This window comes from Ovis aries, chromosome 2 (assembly GCF_016772045.2).
Source record: "Ovis aries strain OAR_USU_Benz2616 breed Rambouillet chromosome 2, ARS-UI_Ramb_v3.0, whole genome shotgun sequence".
In the NCBI taxonomy this organism is placed as follows: Eukaryota; Metazoa; Chordata; class Mammalia; order Artiodactyla; family Bovidae; genus Ovis; species Ovis aries.
In genome coordinates this window covers 157,450,652-157,472,644 of record NC_056055.1, presented here as the reverse complement: position 1 = coordinate 157,472,644, position 21,993 = coordinate 157,450,652, and the positions used below count along the sequence as shown (strand labels likewise).

Sequence of the window (21,993 nt, the reverse complement as noted above, 5' to 3'; positions counted from 1 at the left end):
TTTCCAAGCTGCCCCTGGTAGCTTAACCTGAATCCCAACATAAAAATAATACAAGAAGGGAGAATGTGGAATCCACACAGGACCTGAGTCTACCCTCAACAGACTATATTAACACTATGCAAAAACAAAACAAAAAAATTCCAAATCCCTACTAGGTTGAAAATCACACCAAACTGCAGGACATCTATTTGTTCCTATAATTACTATAGTGTAGCTTTTATTTATTTACCTATTTGGCTCCACCAAGCCTTAGTTGTGGCACACGGGCTAAGCTGCCCCATGGCATGTGGGATCTTAGTTCCCGAACCAGGGATCGAACTCATGCCACCTGCACTGGAAGGCGGATTCTCAACCACTGGACCACAGTGAAGTCCCAACGTAGTGTAACTTTTAAAAGGGGCTTCCCCAGTGGCTATAATTTTTAACTGCACCAAATATACTGCTTCAATACAGGAAGATTAATGTCTATACTCTATAGTTTTTCTCTCTGTAATTCCTAATGTCACTCAGGATAACAAAATTTTTACATTTTAACTGAGTTAAATACCGGTATGAACAGATTTATTTAATTACCAGATAATATCTAAAATTTATACTCATGGAATTTAAGAGTGGGAAGAGACTTTCGAGATCATTACATATGACTGTACTAAATAGACATTTTGGGTTGTTAAGCAAAGTTAACAGAAGGCAAGATTCAAACACGGTTTTCAGAATAGAAGTGAAGAGTATAAAAAAAATCAGATGACAAATTCCACAGCTGAAACATACTTCTTTTAAGAGTCAACACAGCAAAGGGTTTTGCTTTTTAAGAATACACATCCTAAAATATGTCTGAGACTACTTTGCTGTTGTTCAGTCACTCAGTCATGTCGACTCTTTTGCAACCCCGTGGACTGTAGCCCGCCAGGCTCCTCTGTCCATGGGATTTCCTAGGCAGAACACTGGAGTGGGTTGCGACTTCTGTCTTCACTGAGACTACTAATTATAGCATCGTGTTAAGTATATCATTGGCTTGGCTTCTATAAGGGAAGTGACAGTGAAAGTGAAGTCGCTCAGTCATGTCCGACTCTTTGCGGCCCCATGGACTGTAGATTACCAGCCTCCTCCATCCGTGGGATTTTCCAGGCAAGAGTACTGGAGTGGCTTGCCATTTCCTCTTCCAAGTTAGCTGTATTTTTTCCCAGGGACCCAGACTATAATCCATGTCTGGGCACCATCTCGGTATGGGTAGCAAAGCTAAGATAGCACCATTCCTATCTCATGGGATCTTGAATGAGCACTTCTAAAACTTCATCTCAACAGCAGAAGAGGGCAGTATTATTATAAAGAAAAGGGTCTAATTATGCTCATTCTGAACATCTGTGAAAATTTAATGTATATAATTACAAAATTAACATAGTTCCCAAAAACTTACCTTAAGTACGGAGTTTGAGCAGGCTGTGTTGTCACTGAGGAATTCACAGTTGGAGGCAGAGACCTCAGTGGACCAATCTGATCTGGTCCTAGGCTGTAGCTTTGGGCAACAGTGACTTGGTGAATACTTTGACCCATATAGTTTCCACCATGTGGTTGAACTGGGTATGTCTGTTAACCAAGGAGAAAAGGTTGACTCACTGATTTCCCAAACTACTGCCTAGCAATACATTAAAACTTTAAAAGACTTAAATGAAATAAAATGTTATAGTTCTTTGGAGAGCAATCTGATTTCACCAATCTGTCCACCCTGGTATAAAATGTGGAGCACTTCCACATCACAGTGCCAAATCCATGGAAGTTTATGATTTACTTGCTCATTCTTTTATTTTGCAGTGGGATGAAAGGAAGGGAGGTGGTGTATTTTTAAGCAGCAGGTTGGAATTCATCTAGGCTGTCTATTACTAGGTAACATGTCTTGCTGTCGAGCCACAGAGAACTATATACTCCCTTCAAGTCACCATGACAGAGATGACCTTCTTCACCCCTATCTCAGAGTGCCTTATTCAACTTCTTAAGAATGAAACTTTAAGTTGAAGGATAAGTGGTATCATGGCAGGCCCTCTCTGGCAATGCCTCCTTCATCCTTCCTGCAGGACAGATAGGACAAAAGAAGAGAAGAATTCTGGGTAAAGGAGATGTGCCCTTAAGAACTAGCAACATGGTCTAAGTCTCTTTGGATATTTATATGTATGTGTGCCCTACTTAATTTCCAGGGTTACATCTCTTTCAGGACAGGATCTACAACCTGCTAACAAAATACAACATTCAAAATAATTGCATGTTTAACAAGTATCATACAGTAACTATCATCACACCAGTTTTAAACTAAGCTATTTTTAAAGCAAAGACCAAAAACATGAAAATTTAGAATTCTAGAAATGCCAGATCAGTTACTACATTGACAACTATAATCATGGGAATTCCCTGGCAGTCCAATGGTTAGGGGGCTTCCCTGAGAGCCAGTTAGTAAAGAATCCGCCTGCAATGCAGGAGACCCCAGTCCAATTCCTGGGTCAGGAAGATCTGCTGGAGAAGGGATAGGCTACCCACTCCAGTATTCTTGGGCTTCCCTGGTGGCTCAGCTGGTGAAGTATCCACCTGCAATGTGGGAGACCTGGGTTCGATCCCTGGGTTGAGAAGATCCCCTGGAGAAGGGAAAAGTTACCCACTCCAGTATTCTGGCCTGGAGAATTCCATGGACTGTATAGTCCATGGGGTTGTAAAGAGTTGGACACAACTGAGCAACTTTCACTTTCTTTCCAGTGGTTAGGACTCCATATTTTCATTGCTGAAGGCATGGGTCTGACACTTGGTTGGGGAACTAAGCTGTGCAGTGCAGCCAAAAATTTTAAAAGGAAAAAAAAATCATACTACCTCCTTAGCAGACACACACAGCCCATCGACAGCAGGCTAAGATGGTGGGAGTGGACCTCTTCTGCACATTAGGATTCCTGAATGGCCTTCACAGATGCAGCTAATGGTGTGTTACTCTAACTTTTTCTAGTATGAACTTTTCTTTTTCAAATTAGAATAGGAACTTTAAATATTTCAAATGTTATTATGCGTGAATAGTATAGATAACATTCTATGAAGAATCAAACTAGACAGAATGCTAACTTTTTAAAGGAATAAGCTGTGCTTAGCGAAACATGGATTGTAAACAGCATGCAACTAAACATAAAAATCTGACACAGGAAGGACAAGTAACCCTTTTCAGACACACAAAGGAGTAAATACAACATCTAGTCCTGTAACACAATGGCACAGACTTTTTATTTTGTTTCATGTTCACAGCAGCAGCAGATAAACAGAAGCAATACTGAATAAACTCCAGCTGTCTTTTGCATCCAGAAGTCCTTTCTACCCTCACATGTAATGACTCTCATCATTTTCAGAAGTTCGGGGAACAGCATATTTGATAAATGCATCTTGTCTGATGTGACAGTTACCATAGTAACTATTCTTTTTTTACTTAACAATTATGTTGTGTCAAGTCACCTAGATTATGCATCCACATTCTGTTTCTCCTTGGTGTCTCCTTCACACACTCCTTTACATACCAGTTTTCATACATTAACATGAAATTTGTTCATCCAACCTCATTCTGAAATCAACTGCTAACTGGCTGAAATTTGAAAAAGGCTTCAGAATACTGGATACAGAGAAATATAATATTCACTTCAGCTGGGAAGCGCAGAAAAGGTGTAAAAAGCCCTGGAAAAGATGTTCATGAAAGGCTCATGGAGCCTGCACGTACAGACCTGCATCATATCCTCATCCTGTGTGGGTTTTTAACAGTATAAGCACATCTGAGAAAATATAAAGCATGATCTGGGAACAAAATACGTTCTTTAGGCCTTTTTAATAATCATAGAAGTTAAAGAAATCTTAACAGAAATTTAAAATAAATGTTAGATTTTGCTTGCTGAGCAACAGGAACAGCATCAGTACCTCATCTGGAAGATTCCTGACATGCCAGGCTCTGTCCTAAATCAAGGGATTTATATTTACAAAACCTTCTGAAGAACAGAACTCCCCTCATATATTTAATGGTCTCTTCATTATGTTATAAATGAACTAAAATATATTTGTGAAATATGAGTGTCTAATTGTCCTGGTGAACACTTAACTGTTTATCCAACATTTTTCTGACGAAGATGGATTTTATAATGTTATTCATGGACCACAGAAATTTTAATACTACGCTTTATTTTAATTTAAAACTTTTTTTAAATTTTAAAAAATGTTCTCAAAAGGCATGCTCACCTGAATTGGAACTCCAGCTGATGAAGTTGGGTAATGTGCTGGATGATGGATCTTTGAATAGACTGAATATACTGGCGCTTCATTCATCAACTTATTATAAAGTTCCAGAGCTTCCAAGACTTTTACATTCAATTCAGACAGTTCTGAATGCTTCCTGATATAGAAGAAAAGTTCTTTACTACTTTTCAAAGTTTTTAAGCATTTAAGCATATTTTTAGCAACATACCAGACTAATGAAAAGAAGGGCTTCCCTGTGGCTGAGATGGTAAAGCGTCTGCCTGCAATGCGGGAGACCCGGGTTCGATCCCTGGGTCAGGAAGATCCCCTGGAGAGGGAAATGGCACCCTCTCCAGTGCTCTCGCCTGGAGACTCCATGGACTGTCACCTGAGGAGCCTGGTAAGTGACAGTCCATGGAGTTGCGGAGTCGGACATGACTGAGCGACTTCACTTTTCACTTGGCAACGTAAGTTAGTTTTTAAAATTTACATTTTCTATTCATATTTTAAAAGATTCTACTATGAAAGAATATTCAAACAGGGAAAACAGGAGGAGGAATTATTTACTTCATGTAATGACTAGGCTGATATACTTCGTAATACTAGGGTAATTCCTTTCCACAACTCATAAAATGCAACCAATTCATAATTTTGGTGCTAGGAGAATTTTTTTTTCTTATGTTACAGGTTTCTGTTAAAAATTCAATTACAAACAAGAGTAATTTTTGAATTGAGGAAGAGTCCAAGTCTTAATTAAAAAATCTTAGTAGAAAAAGAAAGTACTCAGGCAAGGCCCAGAGCCAGGTGTGAGATACAATATGACTGAGATATAAGCGCATTCACAAACAAAATGACACATTTTTATTTGTTTACACTCATGAAAGGCTCAACTAAAAAAAATTAATAATTATCCTTGAAAATGCAAATAAGAAAATGTATACATGAACTAGTCTTTGCAGCTTGTTCATTGGTTTCTTTTGAAAGTGAGTGAATATAGGTCCAAATAAGAATATTTTCAAGTTTGCATCTTCAAATTTGCCCAGGGAATTCCAAAGCCAGTCCTTTCAACTTGGTACAGTTTTGCTTTCATTCTGGGGTAATAAAGAACTCCCTTTATAACTGACAAGTTCATAAAAGTTAAATGGCCACAATCTGGCCTAAAGCACCCACAAATCTGTTTATTAATGTAGCTTTTAAAATACAGAGAGACTCAAGAGACAAGAAGCAAAGCAAGCAGCCAGACACAGGGCTACCCAATACATGACCTGGACTGAATCCTATCAGGACTTGTCACCTTTCCTCTATCAGAGACTGTTATGTCTGAAACAAAAAGTGGTGTTTGCTCTCTTGCATGTATGACTGTATCAAGAAGGCTGAACTCTACTTTCAGAAATATTGGCTGTAAATTGCACAGGAAGTTTCAGAAATGAGCATCCATGCTAACAGATGTGTCACTAAGAACCGTAGGCTCTAAGAACCAGAGTCCATATAAGCCAGTATTACACTAATGAAACACCAGAAGAACACTGAAGGGCAGGGTGAGTGCACACTTGAGATCACCTTCAAGGAGTTGAGACACAGTCCCAAAGCAGTAACAAATTTTTACTAAACTGTGCCTGACACTATCCTGGGATAGAGAAATTAGGCAAAAGTATCCTTCTCTCCTTCAGAAAGACTGCAGTCTGTTAGGAAGACAAGGCCTGAAAAATAGTAAATGATATAAGATAGCACATAACCAAATGCGAAAGTCAGTTAAATAGGTAGGGGACCGAAGAGTTTAGAGGAGGGGATTAATGTGATTGTCAAGGCTTTATGGAGAAGCCGGGACGTAAGCTGGTATTCCAGGAAGGATGGAAAGGTCAAGCAAAAAAGGAAGACCAAATCAGGTCAGTGGGACAGTGTAAATCAAGGCAATTGAAAGAAACAAGAAGGGTATACAAGGGAAGAGTGAAAAGGTGGTAGAAAAGGCACTTTGACAGAGGTGGTAAAAAATGGTTTTGGGAAGGCAGTAGAAAAGAATGTTAGAACAGCCTGAAACATAGTTAAGCTCAGGCTATGGATCTTTCTTCAATAACTCTATCTACACCTTGTTTTGAAGTCAATTTACATGTTTACCCAATATAATTTGCTAGTAGGATAAATGCTACAAAATTTCATTCTGTACAATGACAGAAATGAAAGCTAAAATTTAATATTCTGACAGTAAAGTTATTTTTCTTCTTAGGAAAAACAAACTAATGGTGATCCATTCAAGGGAAGAAACAGTATTTTATTCATCTCTGAATGCTCAACAAGGGTAAATAGTCAATAAAAATTTGTTGAAGAATAACAAGCATTTTCCAAAACAGGAGCTGCATCTGCAGTCAGTGGGCATAAAACAGAAAATGCCAGCTGGCCTATTCAGAGACTGAAATTAAAGACAGAACTGGTTAACAGGTGAGCTTTCGCTCAAAAAAGTAATATCATAAGAATATCTTCAGAGGAAAATAATTTTAAAAATTAAGTGATTATTTGTTTTCCTCTGAAAATATTCTTTATTGACAAAAAATTATTCTGTAATCTCTTTGGCTTTTTTCACTACATATCAATAGATGTTTATCAATGATAATGCTTTTTACTGTAGAATGTGTGGATGTATACTTTTTTTAAAACCAATCTCACATTGAAAGACATTTTAGTTACTTTCAAGTTTGTTAATAACACTGTGAAGAACACCCAAAGAGCTAAATCTGCATATATCCCTATGTATTTAGTATGGGCCTGAAATTGCTGAGTTAAAAGATTTTTAGTCTTTAGAAAGGTTTATAATAATTGTAGCCCTAACCACACCTAGAAGGCAATGGCAACCCACTCCAGTACTCTTGCCTGGAAAATCCCATGGACAGAGGAGCTTGGTAGGCTGCAGTTGCTCAGAGTCGGACACGACTGAGCGACTTCCCTTTCACTTTTCACTTTCATGCACTGGAGAAGGAAATGGCAACCCACTCCAGTGTTCTTGCCTGGAGAATCCCAGGGATGGGGGAGCCTGGTGGGCTGTGTCTATGGGATTGCACAGAGTTGGACACAACTGAAGTGACTTAGCAGCAGCAGCAGTAACCACACCTAAGATAATACCATTTTCTTTTTAATCTTTTTAAGAAATAATTTTATTTATGTATTTCTTTGGCTGCACTGGCTCTTCGCTACTGTGTGGGCAGGCTTTTCTCTAGTTGTGGAGAATGGGGGCTAGCTGCAGTGCACGGGCTTCTCATTACGGCAGCTTCTCTTGTTTCTGAGCACAGGCTAGAGGGGGTTCAGGCTTCAGCAGCTGCAGCTTGTGGGCTCAGCAGTTGCAGTCCCCGGGCTCTAGAGCACAGGCTCGGCAGTTGTGGTACACAGGCTCAGCTGTGCCGTGGCACATGGGATCTTCCCAGACCTGGAATCCAACTGTGTCTTGTGCATTAACAAGCAGATTCTTTAGCACTGAGTGACCAGGGAAGCCCTCTTTTTAATCTTTTCCATTTGATTATCTACTAACCATTAACATACCTGCACTGAAACCAAAATAACAGATTAACAGTAGATACTCCATGCTTTCTCTAAAATAAGACCAAAAAATATGATGAAACTGACACCATAATTTCGTTTACTGAGACAGGGATTTATTTTTCATTTCTATAGAAAATACAACACGTTTATTAAAAAAAAAAAAAAAAAAGTCCTAGGGAACAAAGATTATAATCCTCAGTGACTAGAAGAAACCTTTTCTCTGGTAAAGGCAGATAAGAAGCAAAGTAGCTCCTGTTCTTCCTATGCTATTTTATACCCAAGCTCAGTAAACAGATACTAGAAAGGGATGATGGTGGGACACTAAAGCCTTCTTCCTTGTCTGCCATTCACCATGGCTGCCCCCTCCAACTTAAGATACAAAGCTCTGAGGAATAAGAGAAGGGGCGAAACTAGGGTAAAAGCTCAAAAGCCTGACAGTCTGACCTTCAGTGCTGCTATCTCTAAGGAAGAGCAAGACTCGATGGGATAGTGAAATGAAAAGGACAACAGAAATACGGAAATACAAGGAAGAAATATGAGAAGAGAAGGTGTGTAAATCGGATTTAGAGTAAAAGAAGAAATTTCACTGGAAAGTGTTACAAATACTACTTTTCATTATATAATAAAACAGTGCTTGCCTATGATTCCTGTTCTCATTTTGTGCTCTATTCAAATTTACTCTTCATTATTCATTATCCCTCAACTCCAGCCCAAGTACAAAAATGAAAATAGGAGTCCATCATTCTACATATAAGACATTGCCATGAAAAAAGCTATTATCAAAATCAGAAGTACCATTCTATTAGTCTGTAAGGGTTTTTAGAAACAGAAACAATTTCAAGAGACTGAACAGTTCCACAAAAACTTCCTAGCTTAAAGTTCTGCCAAAACAAGTCAACATAAGAAAACTATACTTGTCATTTCCTGCATGAAGAATCTCACCTATCAATCTCTTCAAGTTTTTCATCTATCATTGGACCCATCTGTTGGCAGATATCTGTAAACACAAAAATATTTAAAAATCTTGAAACTAAAAAACCAGTTTAAGTCAATTTCAACAATTTTTAACAACAGAGCACCAATATGTAACACCATCTAAAATATAAAGAGAATTAAGTTATGCTAGAGAAAGGACTGTAACAGGCCAAACAGTAATACTATTCAGCACCAATATTAATACCATGTGACCAAGGCAAAGTAAAAATCAGAACAGAAATCCCACCATGTTCTTTCAAAGTACTACTTTATAGACTGAAATTTGGAGTTATCTCAAAAACCTTAAAAATACTTAAAAAACTATTATCAGTTACAATAAAAGGAACTTGTCACAATATATAAAATAATTATATACAGATTAGATATGAAAATTTTTCATTTATTTAAACCATTTCAATATAACAGTTTTATAACTCCAATGTAAACATTGATACAGTAGCACAATATTCTATATTCATAACCAGATTTTCCTCTATGAAAAATTTAATAAAATTTATACAAGACTTCTGGGAGAAATATCAATAACCTCAGATATGCAGATGACACCACCCTCATGGCAGAAAGCAAAGAAGAACTAAAAAGCCTCTTGATGAAAATGAAAGAGAGTGAAAAGTTGGCTTAAAACTGAACATTCAGAAAACTAAGATCATGGCATCCAGTCCAATCACATCATAGCAAATAGATGGTGAAACAATGGAAACAGTGAAAGACTATTTTGGGGGGCTCCAAAATCACTTCAGATGGTGACTGCATCCATGAAATTAAAAGATGGTTGCTCCTTGGAAGAAAAGCTATGACCAACCTAGACAGCATATTAAAAAGCAGAAACATTACTTTGCCAGCAAAGGTCCGTCTAGTCAAAGCTGTGGTTTTTCTAGTAGTCATGTATGGATGTGAGAGTTGGAGTATAAAGAAAACTGAGCACCGAAGAACTGATGCTTTTGAACTGTGGTGTTGGAGAAGACTCTTGAGAGTCCCCTGGACTGCAAGGAGATCCAACCAGTCCATCCAAAAGGAAATCAGTCCTGAATATTCATTGGAAGGATTGATGCTGAAGCTGAAACTCCAATACTTTGGCCACCTGATGAAAAGAACTGACTCATTTGAAAGACTCTGATGCTGGGAAAGATTGAAGGTGGGAGAAGGGGACGACAAAGGATAAGATGGTTGGATGGCATCACTGACTCGATGGACATGAGTCTGAGTAAGCTCCAGGAGTTGGTGATTGACAGGGAAGCCTGGCGTGCTGCAGTTCATGGGGTGGCAAAGAATCAGACACAACTGAGCGACTGAACTGAACTGATAAATTTATACCAGAGATTTTTCTCCCAATGGATTTTTTAAAAAGGCACAAAAACATCTATTTTAATTGCTTCAAATTTCTTAGAGAGTAAAAAGACACATCAGCATGTATCAAATACCCCTACATTACAAAGTAAACATAGATCATGTATAATTTTGACCTTTAAAATTCTGATACAAGAGAATTAGAAGAGGAATAAGAATTTTCAACATTTTGACTCAGTTACTTTATGATGCTATTTCTAATTCTGTCCTTTTTTGAACTGCAAATTTCATGAGTGGGCTTACAGAAAAGTAAAGACTTCCCCAATGAACAGGATAGGCAGGTTGTAACATCTTCCAAGTCATATGTTTACTATTTTACTACACTAGTCTACTTCCCACCAAAGACTTCTAATCTCTGGAAGCAACCCGAGGCAGAAAAAATTGAAGACATTATAAATTGCTAAAACATTAAATGACATTAAGGTAATCCCTAATATTCACTGAGTACCTTCTAAGTCCAGGAGGTCTTGGGAGTCTGGTTTTGAATCTGTTGGATCTATACTCTGCAGGACCTGCAGGGCTCTATCCATCTTATCCTAAAAAAGTAACAGGACACTTTATGAAGAGCTGTAATTTCAACGATTATACAAATTTATTTTCAAGCATTCTCAAGAATAACACATTTTAAAAGTCTTGACAGTTTAACCATTGAACAAAAGAATGACTCTACCTCATCTATATAAACAGGCTCAGGCTCTGATTTCTTAATTTCCTCCTCCTCATCATCAATTATATTCAATTTGTCCACAGCTGCTATGGAAACAAAGTAAACTTTAAGTTCCTCAGTATTCACTTTGGTAGTTTAGTCATTAATTTATAAATAGCCTGTGATTATTCATAAGGAAAAAAAAAAGGAAACTCTAAATAATAACATTTCATAATCAATATAATCATAACATTTCATAATCAATATGTTATTACATATGGTAATTGATTCATGCCACAACTATCTATTTAGCCCTTACTATACGATAAGCATTGTTTGAGGCACTGAAAATACACTAGTGAATAAAACAAACAGGAATCCTTACCCTGATATAACTTACATTCTAGTGGAACAAGTAAGCAATATTAACGGGAACTGTCATTACAGGCACCTTCCTAAAACTGAGTGTTATTGCTAGGGTGAAAATATATATATGAGAGTAGAGTATTATCTAATTAGCTAATTTCAGAGTTAAATCTATGAACTACACTCTTTCCTGCTATATAAAATTATTTTCTACATGTAAAAAATAAAAAAAGAGACCTGATTTCAACCTGATAATAGAGCAACACAAAACAAAAACTTTTCTTAGAAAAGAGAAGGTTGAAAAATAACTTAAAAATATATATATAGAAAATTATTTAAATGCTCACTGGAGAACTGCCACAATGTACTATATTTTAATAAAGTAAATTTGAATTTAAAATTATAATCAAAAACTATATAACCAAAGAAGTTTTAAGTCCCAACAGTTATTTCAAATATTTAGTTAACTTTCACATATGCCCTAAGAAGCAGAGCTCAGCATAACACAAGGATTTACTGAAAATCCAGGGTATTTTTTACTTTTAAAAATAGAAGCTCAATTTCTCCAGCCTATAGTGAATTCTACGGCATTCCTTGAGCATGGTCTATCAAGCTATTAAACCTAGTGTCTCCAATGTTCAGATCAACTTAAGAGTCAGAATGGAGGCAAAAGAAGTATTGAGTGGCAGAGTACTCAGTATTCATCTCTCTGAATTTTAATTGAATGCATCACTCAATCTATACAAAGATGATGTTACACATGCTACAGAGCTTTCAATTTAAGTTCCCTAGAACTACAAAGATTAGAAGCAGTAAAGCAGTATGTTCAGCAGCTGTGTCAGTACAAGTACATTCTAATGGCAGAATAGCCAACTTTAGAATCCTGGCTCTACCACCTACTAGCCAAATAACCTACCTCACTTTTCTTATCTATAAAATGGGATATCAAAAGTACCTATCCTCACAGACTTAAGAAGATTAAATGAATAGTGCAAGCAAAGGACTTTGCACAACGCCTGATAAGCAAGTGCTTAAACACCACTGAGCAATTTTATTTTTGACCCTCACCATCATTAGTATTATTACCAGTTGTTCTGCACATTCAGCACCACCACCCTGACCCCCAACTCCCTGCTTGCCTAACAAATGGATGCTTTCTTGGCATGGTTGGCAGCAGCTGTGTGGAACTGTCTGTGGCTGCAAAACTGAGGGAAGTTCAGAAGATGTGAACTAGGAACCTACTGTCTTGATTACATTACTTTGTTATTGTTCTGAGTTCCCTGGGACCAAATCAATATAAGGAAAAATCTAAAATTTAGGAGTACTCCTAACCCCTGTAATCACACTCAGCACTTGTCAATGGATCCCCCAACCTGCCTGCTTTGATACTGTGCTTCAATGATGAATAAAACATTTTTTGTACTAGACAAATGCAAATGGCCTCTTAAACCATAATTACACTGATTTAAATATTTACATGGTCAAGCACAGCTTACTTTATGCCTTATATGTACCCATGCACATTAACTCTCAAAGGATTTAAAATATAATGATAAGGAAATAACTGTAATTTGGAATTGACCTGGGATAAGCTAACCCCTTAATTTGGGAAGAAGTAGGTTAAACTGTATTATCTATAAATAAATTATTCAAAACAAGAATTAAATGCCAATCTACTTTATATTTCAAACTGAATCATAAAATTCAAACAAAAAACTTCAATAGATTTAACCTTTCCACAGATTTAACTTACCTGCCTCCGATTCTATGTTTAAATTACATGTTACAAAATTAGATGGGAAGAGTCCTATTCCTCTGTGATTTTCCCCTTTCCACCAATTAGCATCACTGAAAATACAGTACAAAAATGCCATTTGTTACTCTATATTTCATTAGTGTCAAGAGTAATTAAGATAATTAAATTTAGTCTATTTTGAAAATACTAGCTCAAATTCTACTATAGTTAAAAGTAGTTCTTAAATTTGTGTGTTAGTTGCTCAGTCGTGTCCTACTCTTTGTGACTCCATGGACTATAGCCCTTCAGGCTCCTCTGTCCATGGAATTCTCCAGGCAAGAGTACTGGAGTGGGTAGCCATGACTTCTCCAGAGGATTTTCCCAACCCAGGGATCAAACCTGGGTCTCCCGCATTACAGGCAAATTCTTTACCATCTGAGCCACCAGGGAAGTAAACTTAATAAGAGATATAAAAAAGTACAAATAAAATAAACATCTATATTCTCATACTTAAATTCAGAACCTATCAACAACTGGATTTGATTCTGCACTTTAAAAAAATACCAAAACATTACAGATAACACTGAAGTTTCCTTTATCAACACTTCCAAATCCCAAACTCACATCCATCCTTCATACCACCACCAAGTTATGTCACCTTCCTTCAGATGTATTTTTTATTCATTTACTGTATCTATAAACTCTATATTTACATATAGAGTTTACATATAGAGTTTACTCTACAGGTATAGATATATAGAGATATGTATAGCCAACTCTACAGATATTAAGCTGGTACAAAAGTAATTGCAGTTTTGCATTGTTGAACCTTGCCATTTGACATTGATGTATTCTTAAATAAATATGGTTATGTTATATACCATTTTAATGCACATTTCTTGCTTTATATTTTTTGCTAATGACTTATTACTTGTTGTTTGTATTTATTTTAAACTAGGGAAATGATGTTAGACAAAAAGCAAATTGGAGTGGTTTTCTTATTTGAGTTCAAAACGGGTCGTAAAGCAGCAGGGACAACTCATGACATCAACAACACATTTGGCCCAGGAACTGCTAATGAAAGGAGAGTACAGTGGTTCAAGTGGTTCAAGAAGTTCTGCAAAGGAGACAAGAGCTTTGAAGATGAGGAGCATAGTGGCCAGCCATCGGAAGGTAACACCACCATCAAAGCTGATCCTCTTACACCTATATGAGAAGTTGCCAAAGAACTCAACGTTGACCATGCTATGGTCATTTGGCATTTGAAGCCAACTGGAAAGGTGAAAAACCTCGATAAGTGGGTGCCTCATGAGCTGACCACAAATCAAATAAATCATTTTGAAGTATCATCTTCTCTTATTCTACGCCACAACAACAAACCATTTCTTGATCAGACTGTGACATGCAAAGAAAAGTAGATTTTATAAGACAACTGGTGACAACTAGCTCAGTGGTTGGACTGGTAAGAAGGTCCAAAGCACTTCCCAAAGCCAAACTTGCACCAAGAAAGGTCACAGTCACTGTTTGGTAGTCTGCTGCCACTGTGATCCACTACAGCTTTCTGAATCCTGGTGAAACCACTGATCTGAGAAGTATGCTAAGCAAATCGATGAGATGCACCGAAAACTGCAATGCTTGCAGCCATCCTTGGTCAACAGAAAGGGCCCAAATCTTCTCCACGACAACGCCTGACCACATGTTGCACAATCAATGCTTCAAAAGTTGAACAAATTAGGCTACAAGGTTTTGCCTCATCCGCCATATTCACCTGACCTCTCACCAACTGACTACTTCTTTGAGCATCTCAACAACTTTTTGCAGGGAAAATGATTCCACAAACCAGCAGGAGGCAGAAAATGCTTTCCAAGAGTAAAATCCTGAAGCACAGATTTTTTTTTTAAATTTTTCGAAACCACTTTCTTAAGGTTTTAACATACAAAGAGCTGTACCTATTTACTGTACAACTTGATGGGACTTACAAATTAGTATGCATCTGAACATCATCACCACAGTTTATACAATAAATATATCCATTACCTCCTAAAACTTTCTCCACCCGGCTCTATTTATTAATTTTTGGTGATAACACAATGAAAGATCTCCCTTCACAGCAAATTTTAAGTGCACAGTACAGTATTATAATCCTAGACACAATGCTATAGAGTAGAACCCTTTAGGATTGATCTGGAGCACAGATTTTTATACTACAGGAATAAGTAAACTTATTTCTCGTTGGCAAAAACGTGTTGATTGAAAAGGTTCCTATTTTGACTAATAAAGATATGTTCGAGCTTAGTTATAATGATTTAAAATTGATGGTCCAAAACCACAATTACATTTGCACCAACCTAATATAAATGTTAATCATTATATATCTTTAAAATTTTATAGGTTAATTCTTTCAGATTTTACTAATTCCTTTTAAAGATCCATCACACAGATATGGCATATTTGATGTACTCATCCCCATGCAGGCAGACATTTAGGTTATTTCCAGTCTTTTCTTTCACCCTTATAAAGGCTGGGGTAATAATCACTCTAGATTTCAGGGCACACATGCAACAATTCTCTAGGCATGTTCACAGAGACAGGCTTGCTGGGCCACAGAACCTAAGCATTTTCCATTTTACTACTGTTGTCAAATGTTCTCTGAAGTGGTTGTGGCAATTCCCCAACCTCCTTTCCCTCAGCAGCATGTGAGAATGTCATTTTTGCTCACATGTCTTAACTGTCCGGGCAACACTTGGTATTGCACAGGAGAAATCATCTCTTACTGCTGTGCCCATTCGCACTTCTGAGCATCCAGACTAATTCCTCCGTAGACTGCTTGCTCATATCTTCTGTCCACTTTTCTTTTTTCACTGGGTCATGTGTCTCTTTTCATGAATATGTAGGAGCTCTGTACATATCTGAAGAGCATTTGTCTGTATTATGCAAATACCTTGAACTCCTCAATCTATTCTCCTTTATATTTGCCTAATAGTTTCACATTTTCCCTTATAGTGCTCTTCCACATTTAGGTCTTTATTTGGAATGAAATTTTATGTACTGTATGAAGCTGAATCAAATTTTATTTATACTGCATAGAAAGTCAATTCATCCCAGCAAAATTTATGTAACAGTACATCATTTTTCCTACTGATTTATGATAGTCTATCTTTCAAACAGCAAGCTGCTATCTGTTCATAAGCTTATTTTTGGATTCCATCCTGTCGCAATAGACTATATTTACTATAACCTCTTAATATGCCTTGATATATGACAGAAAAAGTACCTTCTCTGTGTTATTGCAGACCTTCATATTTCCATGCTAATGTCAAAATAAAAATGTTTCCAAGTTCTCCGGAAAAAAGCCTTATTGAGCTTTTAATTAGAAATGAACTGTTTATGTATTAATATTAGAAAAAGTAATCTTTACAATATTAAAGTTTCTTCAGCATAAATGACATCTCATTCCATTTATATTTACTGATATATAAATATATATATTATTTTATATCTTTTAAAGGATTTATAATTTTTCCATGAAGTCCTTAAGTATCTTTGTTAGGTTTATTTTTTCCTAGATCCTTTATAATATTTGGGAGCAGAGAATGACTGAAGTGGTTTGCCATTCCCTTCTCCACTTCAGTATTCTTGCCTTGAGAACCCCATGAACAGTATGAAAAGGCAAAATGATAGGATACTGAAAGACGAACTCCCCAGGTCAGTAGGTGCCCAACACGCTACTGGAGATCAGTGGAGAAATAACTCCAGAAAGAATGAAGGGATGGAGCCAAAGCAAAAACAATACCCAGCCGTGGATGTGACTGGTGATAGAAGCAAGGTCCGATGCTGTAAAGAACAATATTGCACAGGAACCTGGAATGTCAGGTCCATGAATCAAGGCAAATTGGAAGTGGTCAAACAAGAGATGGCAAGAGTGAATGTCGACATTCTAGGAATCAGCGAACTAAAATAGACTGGAATGGGTGAATTTAACTCAGACGACCATTATATCTACTACTGCGGGCAGGAATCCCTCAGAAGAAATGGAGTAGTCATCATGGCCAACAGAAGAGTCCGAAAGCAGTACTTGGATGCAATCTCAAAAACGAAAGAATGATCTCTGTTCATTTCCAAGGCAAACCATTCAATATCACAGTAATCCAAGTCTATGCCCCAACCAGTAACGCTGAAGAAGCTGAAGTTGAACGGTTCTATGAAGACCTACAAGACCTTTTAGAACAAACACCCCAAAAAGATGTCCTTTTCATTATAGGGGACTGGAATGCAAAAGTAGGAAGTCAAGAAACACCTGGAGTAACAGGCAAATGCAAAATGAAGCAGGGCAAAGACGAATAGAGTTTTGCCAAGAAAATGCACTGGTCATAGCAAACACCCTCTTCCAACAACACAAGAGAAGACTCTACACATGGACATCACCAGATGGTCAACACCGAAAAACAGATTGATTCTATTCTTTGCAGCCAAAGATGGAGAAGATCTATACAGTCAACAAAAACAAGACCAGGAGCTGACTGTGGCTCAGATCATGAACTCCTTATTACCAAATTCAGACTCAAATTGAAGAAAGTAGGGAAAACCGTTAGACCATTCAGGTATGACCTAAATCAAATCCCTTATGATTATACAGTGGAAGTGAGAAATAGATTTAAGGGCCTAGATCTGATAGATAGAGTGCCTGATGAACTATGGAATGAGGTTCGTGACATTGTACAGGAGACAGGGATCAAAACCATCCCCTGGAAAAGAAATGCAAAAAAGCAAAATGGCTGTCTGGGAGGCCTTACAAATAGCTGTGAAAAGAAGAGAGGTGAAAAGCAAAGGAGAAAAGGAAAGATATAAGCATCTGAATCCAGAGTTCCAAAGAATAGCAAGAAGAGATAAGAAAGCCTTCTTCAGCAATCAATGCAAAGAAATAGAGGAAAAGAACAGAATGGGAAAGCCTAGAGATCTCTTCAGACAACTGGAGATACCAAGGGAACATTTCATGCAAAGATGGGCTTGATAAAGGACAGAAGTGGTATGGACCTAACAGAAGCAGAAGATATTAAGAAGAGGTGGCAAGAATACACAGAAGAACTATACAAAAAAGATCTTCACGACCCAGATAATCACAATGATGTGATCACTTATCTAGAGCCAGACATCCTGGAAGGTGAAGTCAAGTGGGCCTTAGAAAGCATCACTATGAACAAAGCTAGTGGAGGTGATGGAATTCCAGTTGAGCTATTTCAAATCCTAAAAGATGATGCTGTGAAAGTGCTGCAGTCAATATGCCAGCAAATTTGGAAAACTCAGCAGTGGCCACACGACTGGAAAAGGTCAGTTTTCATCCCAATCTCAAAGAAAGGCAATGTCAAAGAATGCTCAAACTACTGCACAATTGCACTCATCTCACGTGCTAGTAAAGTAATGCTCAAAATTCTCCAAGCCAGGCTTCAGCAATACGTGAACTGTGAACTTGCAGATGTTCAAGCTGGTTTTAGAAAGGCAGAGGAACCAGAGATCACATTGCCAACATCTGCTGGATCATGGAAAAGCAAGAGAATTCCAGAAAAACATATATTTCTGCTTTATTGACTATGCCAAAGCCTTGGACTGTGTGGATCACAATAAACTGGAAAATTCTGAAAGAGATGGGAATACAGACCACCTGACCTGCCACTTGAGAAATATGTATGCAGGTCAGGAAGCAACAGTTAGAACTGGACATGGAACAACAGACTGGTTCCAAATAGGAAAAGGAGTATGTCAAGGCTGTATATTGTCACCCTGCTTATTTAACTTATATGCAGAGTACATCATGAGAAATGCTGGACTGGATGAAGCACAAGCTGGAGTCAAGATTGCTGGGAGAAATATCAATAACCTCAGATATGCAGATGACAACACCCTTATGGCAGAAAGTGAAGAGGAACTAAAAAGCCTCTTGATGAAAGTGAAAGTGGAGAGTGAAAAAGTTCGCTTAAAGCTCAACATTCAGAAAACGAAGATCATGGTATCTGGTCCCATCACTTCATGGAAATAGATGGGGAAACAGCGGAAACAGTGTCAGACTTTATTTTGGGGGGCTCCAAAATCACTGCAGATGGTGACTGCAGCCATGAAATCAGAAGACGCTTACTCCTCGGAAGAAAAGTTATGACCAACCTAGACAGCATATTCAAAAGCAGAGACGTTACTTTGCCGACGAAGGTCCATCTAGTCAAGGCTATGGTTTTTCCAGTAGTCATGAATGGATGTGAGTGTTGGACTGTGAAGAAGGCTGAGCACCTAAGAATTGATGCTTTTGAACTGCGGTGTTGGAGAAGACTCTTGAGAGTCCCTTGGACCGCAAGGAGATCCAACCAGTCCATTCTGAAGGAGATCAGCCCTGGGATTTCTTTGGAAGGAATGATGCTATAGTTGAAACTCCAGTACTTTGGCCACCTCCTGTGAAGAGTTGACTCATTGGAAAAGACTCTGATGCTGGAGGGATTGGGGGCAGGAGGAGAAGGGGACGACAGAGGATGAGATGGCTGGATGGCATCAGGGACTCGATGGACGTGAGTCTGAGTGAACTCCGGGAGTTGGTGATGGACAGGGAGGCCTGGCGTGCTGCGTATCATGCGGTCACAAAGAGTTGGACACGACTGAGCGACTGAACTGAACTGAACTGAGAGTGACATTTTTTGGTATACTCTGTTAATAAGGAATCTGCACCTGTCTAGAGAATGATATATTTTCAAGGGACTTCAAGTTCTATATGCGAAGTTTTAAATTTTGTACTTCCAATTTCAACTGAATATAAAAACAATGGCTATAGTCATATTCTGCATCATCCAGATGACCTCTTTTCTAATGCAAGATGGCCATTTAACTTTAGTACCCAAGTGTGCGTTTGTGTTTAAAATCTTGCCAGTAATAACCAATCTCCTAGAATGACAACATTTAACTTATGTGTGTTGATGAGCACATCTATGGCAGTTTTAAGATTGGGGTCTCCTAACATCAAAATGACATTTAATCAACCTACATATTCCATCATATCCATGTTGAATTCTCTTAGTAGTTTACAACAGAAAAAAAATTCTCTTTTGCAAGGATAAGCCTTAACTGAAAATAGTTCCGTATGAGTCTAAGTTATTTAATGGATTTGTGCTTTAACTAGACATCAACGAAAAGACACATGGCTTCACAATGATGTAACCCTTTACATACTGCAAGCCTGCAGACCGTATGGATAACATAATGCCACATGAACATCAAATGACATCAAGGGATATGGTATGTATGAACGAGTCACAACAACCACATAAGAAACAATCAGAAGAAATTGAGTTATCAGAGCAGTGAGCAGAACAGACTTGCTGAAGAAAATGAGGAAGCAGCTGTGCCACTGATCAGTACTGTTATTTACCTTGTGATCGGTAATTTACACTGGAAAATTTTCTCATTACATAAAAATAACGCTCATTTTGTAGTTTTGCTTCTATTTATTTTATAAATGTGCTTAATTTTATGCTTGTATAAAAGTATCAGAAGTGTAAACTTCAGTTCTTCTATAAACATTTTACACCCAGAAGCCTGACATTTCAGACTGTCAGCATTCAGACCCCATACTAACCCTTCACCTTCACATCTATATATTCTCCTTCAGGGGTCATGTGCTCTGCTCCACGTGATTATTTAAAAAAGAAAACCAAAAAAGAGTCTTAAAGGAAAAAAAAAAAGATTATTTTCTAAGTAAACATAATGTTATCTTGACTGTGTAACAGACCTTTATTTTCCTGGTCTGTAAGATCAAAGTTCACCCAAAGTGAACCCAGTGGATAAACCTTTTTTCCCAGAGGTGTGTGCCAGGTGTGACTCCGCTTTTTTCTGGACCCCAACATTACCTTTTATGGCATTCACAATCTCCATACCACATATTTACTTGTAAAGTAATCTTAACTCCCTTACTTTATTCTAGGTTTTATGAAGAAAAGAACTGTTTCCTCATTCTTTATTATAAACACAGCATATTCATATAGTATTTTCCCAATAAATATTTACTGCAGCATAGTAAAACCATTTTGGGTATCTACCAATTTAAAAATATACTAATGTATCCTTACTAAGTTATTTATAATGGATACCAAATACATTTGCAATCTGTTAGTAATGAATTGTTAGGTCTCACTCTTGCTAAATTTCATCAATTTCTTTTAAAAGCAAGCTAAAGTAGAATTAGGCTCAATAAAGACAAATCTATTCTTTATTACAACTTTAAGTGATAGAGAAATTGTGAGGGAGAGGCAGTAGCAGATTAACAACTGGGGAGGAGCCAAGCGTAGTTTTTAGCTGAGCTGATCAAAGGTATTACAGCTATATCTCTTCCTTTTTTTTTTTTTTTGCCAGTAATTTTGGTATATACAATTCTCAATGTAAATACATTCAGATGACTGAATATTTGTCTCAATTGTGATAATAAACAATATTATTCAATACATTTTTAACCCAGGATACAAAGAACACTTTATTACCAAATTTAACCAAAGAATAAGAAACTCAAACTACCCTGTCTAACTAATCTTAGAAAGAAATAATTAAGGCAGAAAAGGTTCTAGTATGATTTAAACACACCAAAGTCAAAAGCTGAATATTCAGCATTCTAAATTAAGGATATGATACTGATAACTTCAAAATATTCCAGAAACATTTAAAACATACCTGTCATCCAAAACAATAATAATTTCACCATGTTTAAAGGTGAGTTCATTGTCCTCAACGGCTTCAAAATCATATAAAGCTCTCACTTTCCTTGCAACTTTATTATTTGACTGAATTTCTGCAGATGGATATAAGGATTTTGTTTCTGTGTGCTGCTGCTTCTGCTCTTGCAATGATAATTCAATAGCTAGTTTGAAAAATTAAAATGCAAAAAACAAGACAGCCAGTATTAACTCTGATTTTTTAAGAGTTTAAAAAGAAATATTACATAATATACTATTTAATAAGAATAAATATAGTGAATGTTATTTGTCCAGTTAAATACTAAATAGTTAGCTTTTGCAGGGTGGGGGTGGGGGGCAAAAGGGAACAGGGCAGACAACTATGACATTTTTGAAAATAAAGTTTTTGCTCATTCCTTAATATCACAGTCTGT

At 37.2% G+C, this 21,993-nt stretch overlaps 1 protein-coding gene across 4 annotated transcripts in view; it reads right to left on the bottom strand.

The window, feature by feature from the left end:
* Positions 1-21,993, bottom strand: part of STAM2 (signal transducing adaptor molecule 2) — a 63,041-nt gene that overhangs the window by 15,163 nt on the left and 25,885 nt on the right. For 2 of the 4 annotated variants that reach the window (XR_009599337.1, XM_004004697.6), the window contains exons 7-13: positions 21,558-21,744; positions 12,879-12,973; positions 10,784-10,866; positions 10,562-10,649; positions 8,713-8,767; positions 4,246-4,399; positions 1,418-1,587 (exon numbers count right to left, since the gene is read on the bottom strand). Coding sequence is in view for 2 of the 4 variants with exons in the window: in XM_004004697.6 (XP_004004746.1) it covers positions 1,418-1,587; positions 4,246-4,399; positions 8,713-8,767; positions 10,562-10,649; positions 10,784-10,866; positions 12,879-12,973; positions 21,558-21,744 (832 nt within the window). In the remaining 2 variants the exon portion in view is untranslated. The remainder of the gene's footprint in view (positions 1-1,417; positions 1,588-4,245; positions 4,400-8,712; positions 8,768-10,561; positions 10,650-10,783; positions 10,867-12,878; positions 12,974-21,557; positions 21,745-21,993) is intronic. The other 2 variants (XR_009599338.1, XM_027964965.3) reach the window with 1 other exon arrangement.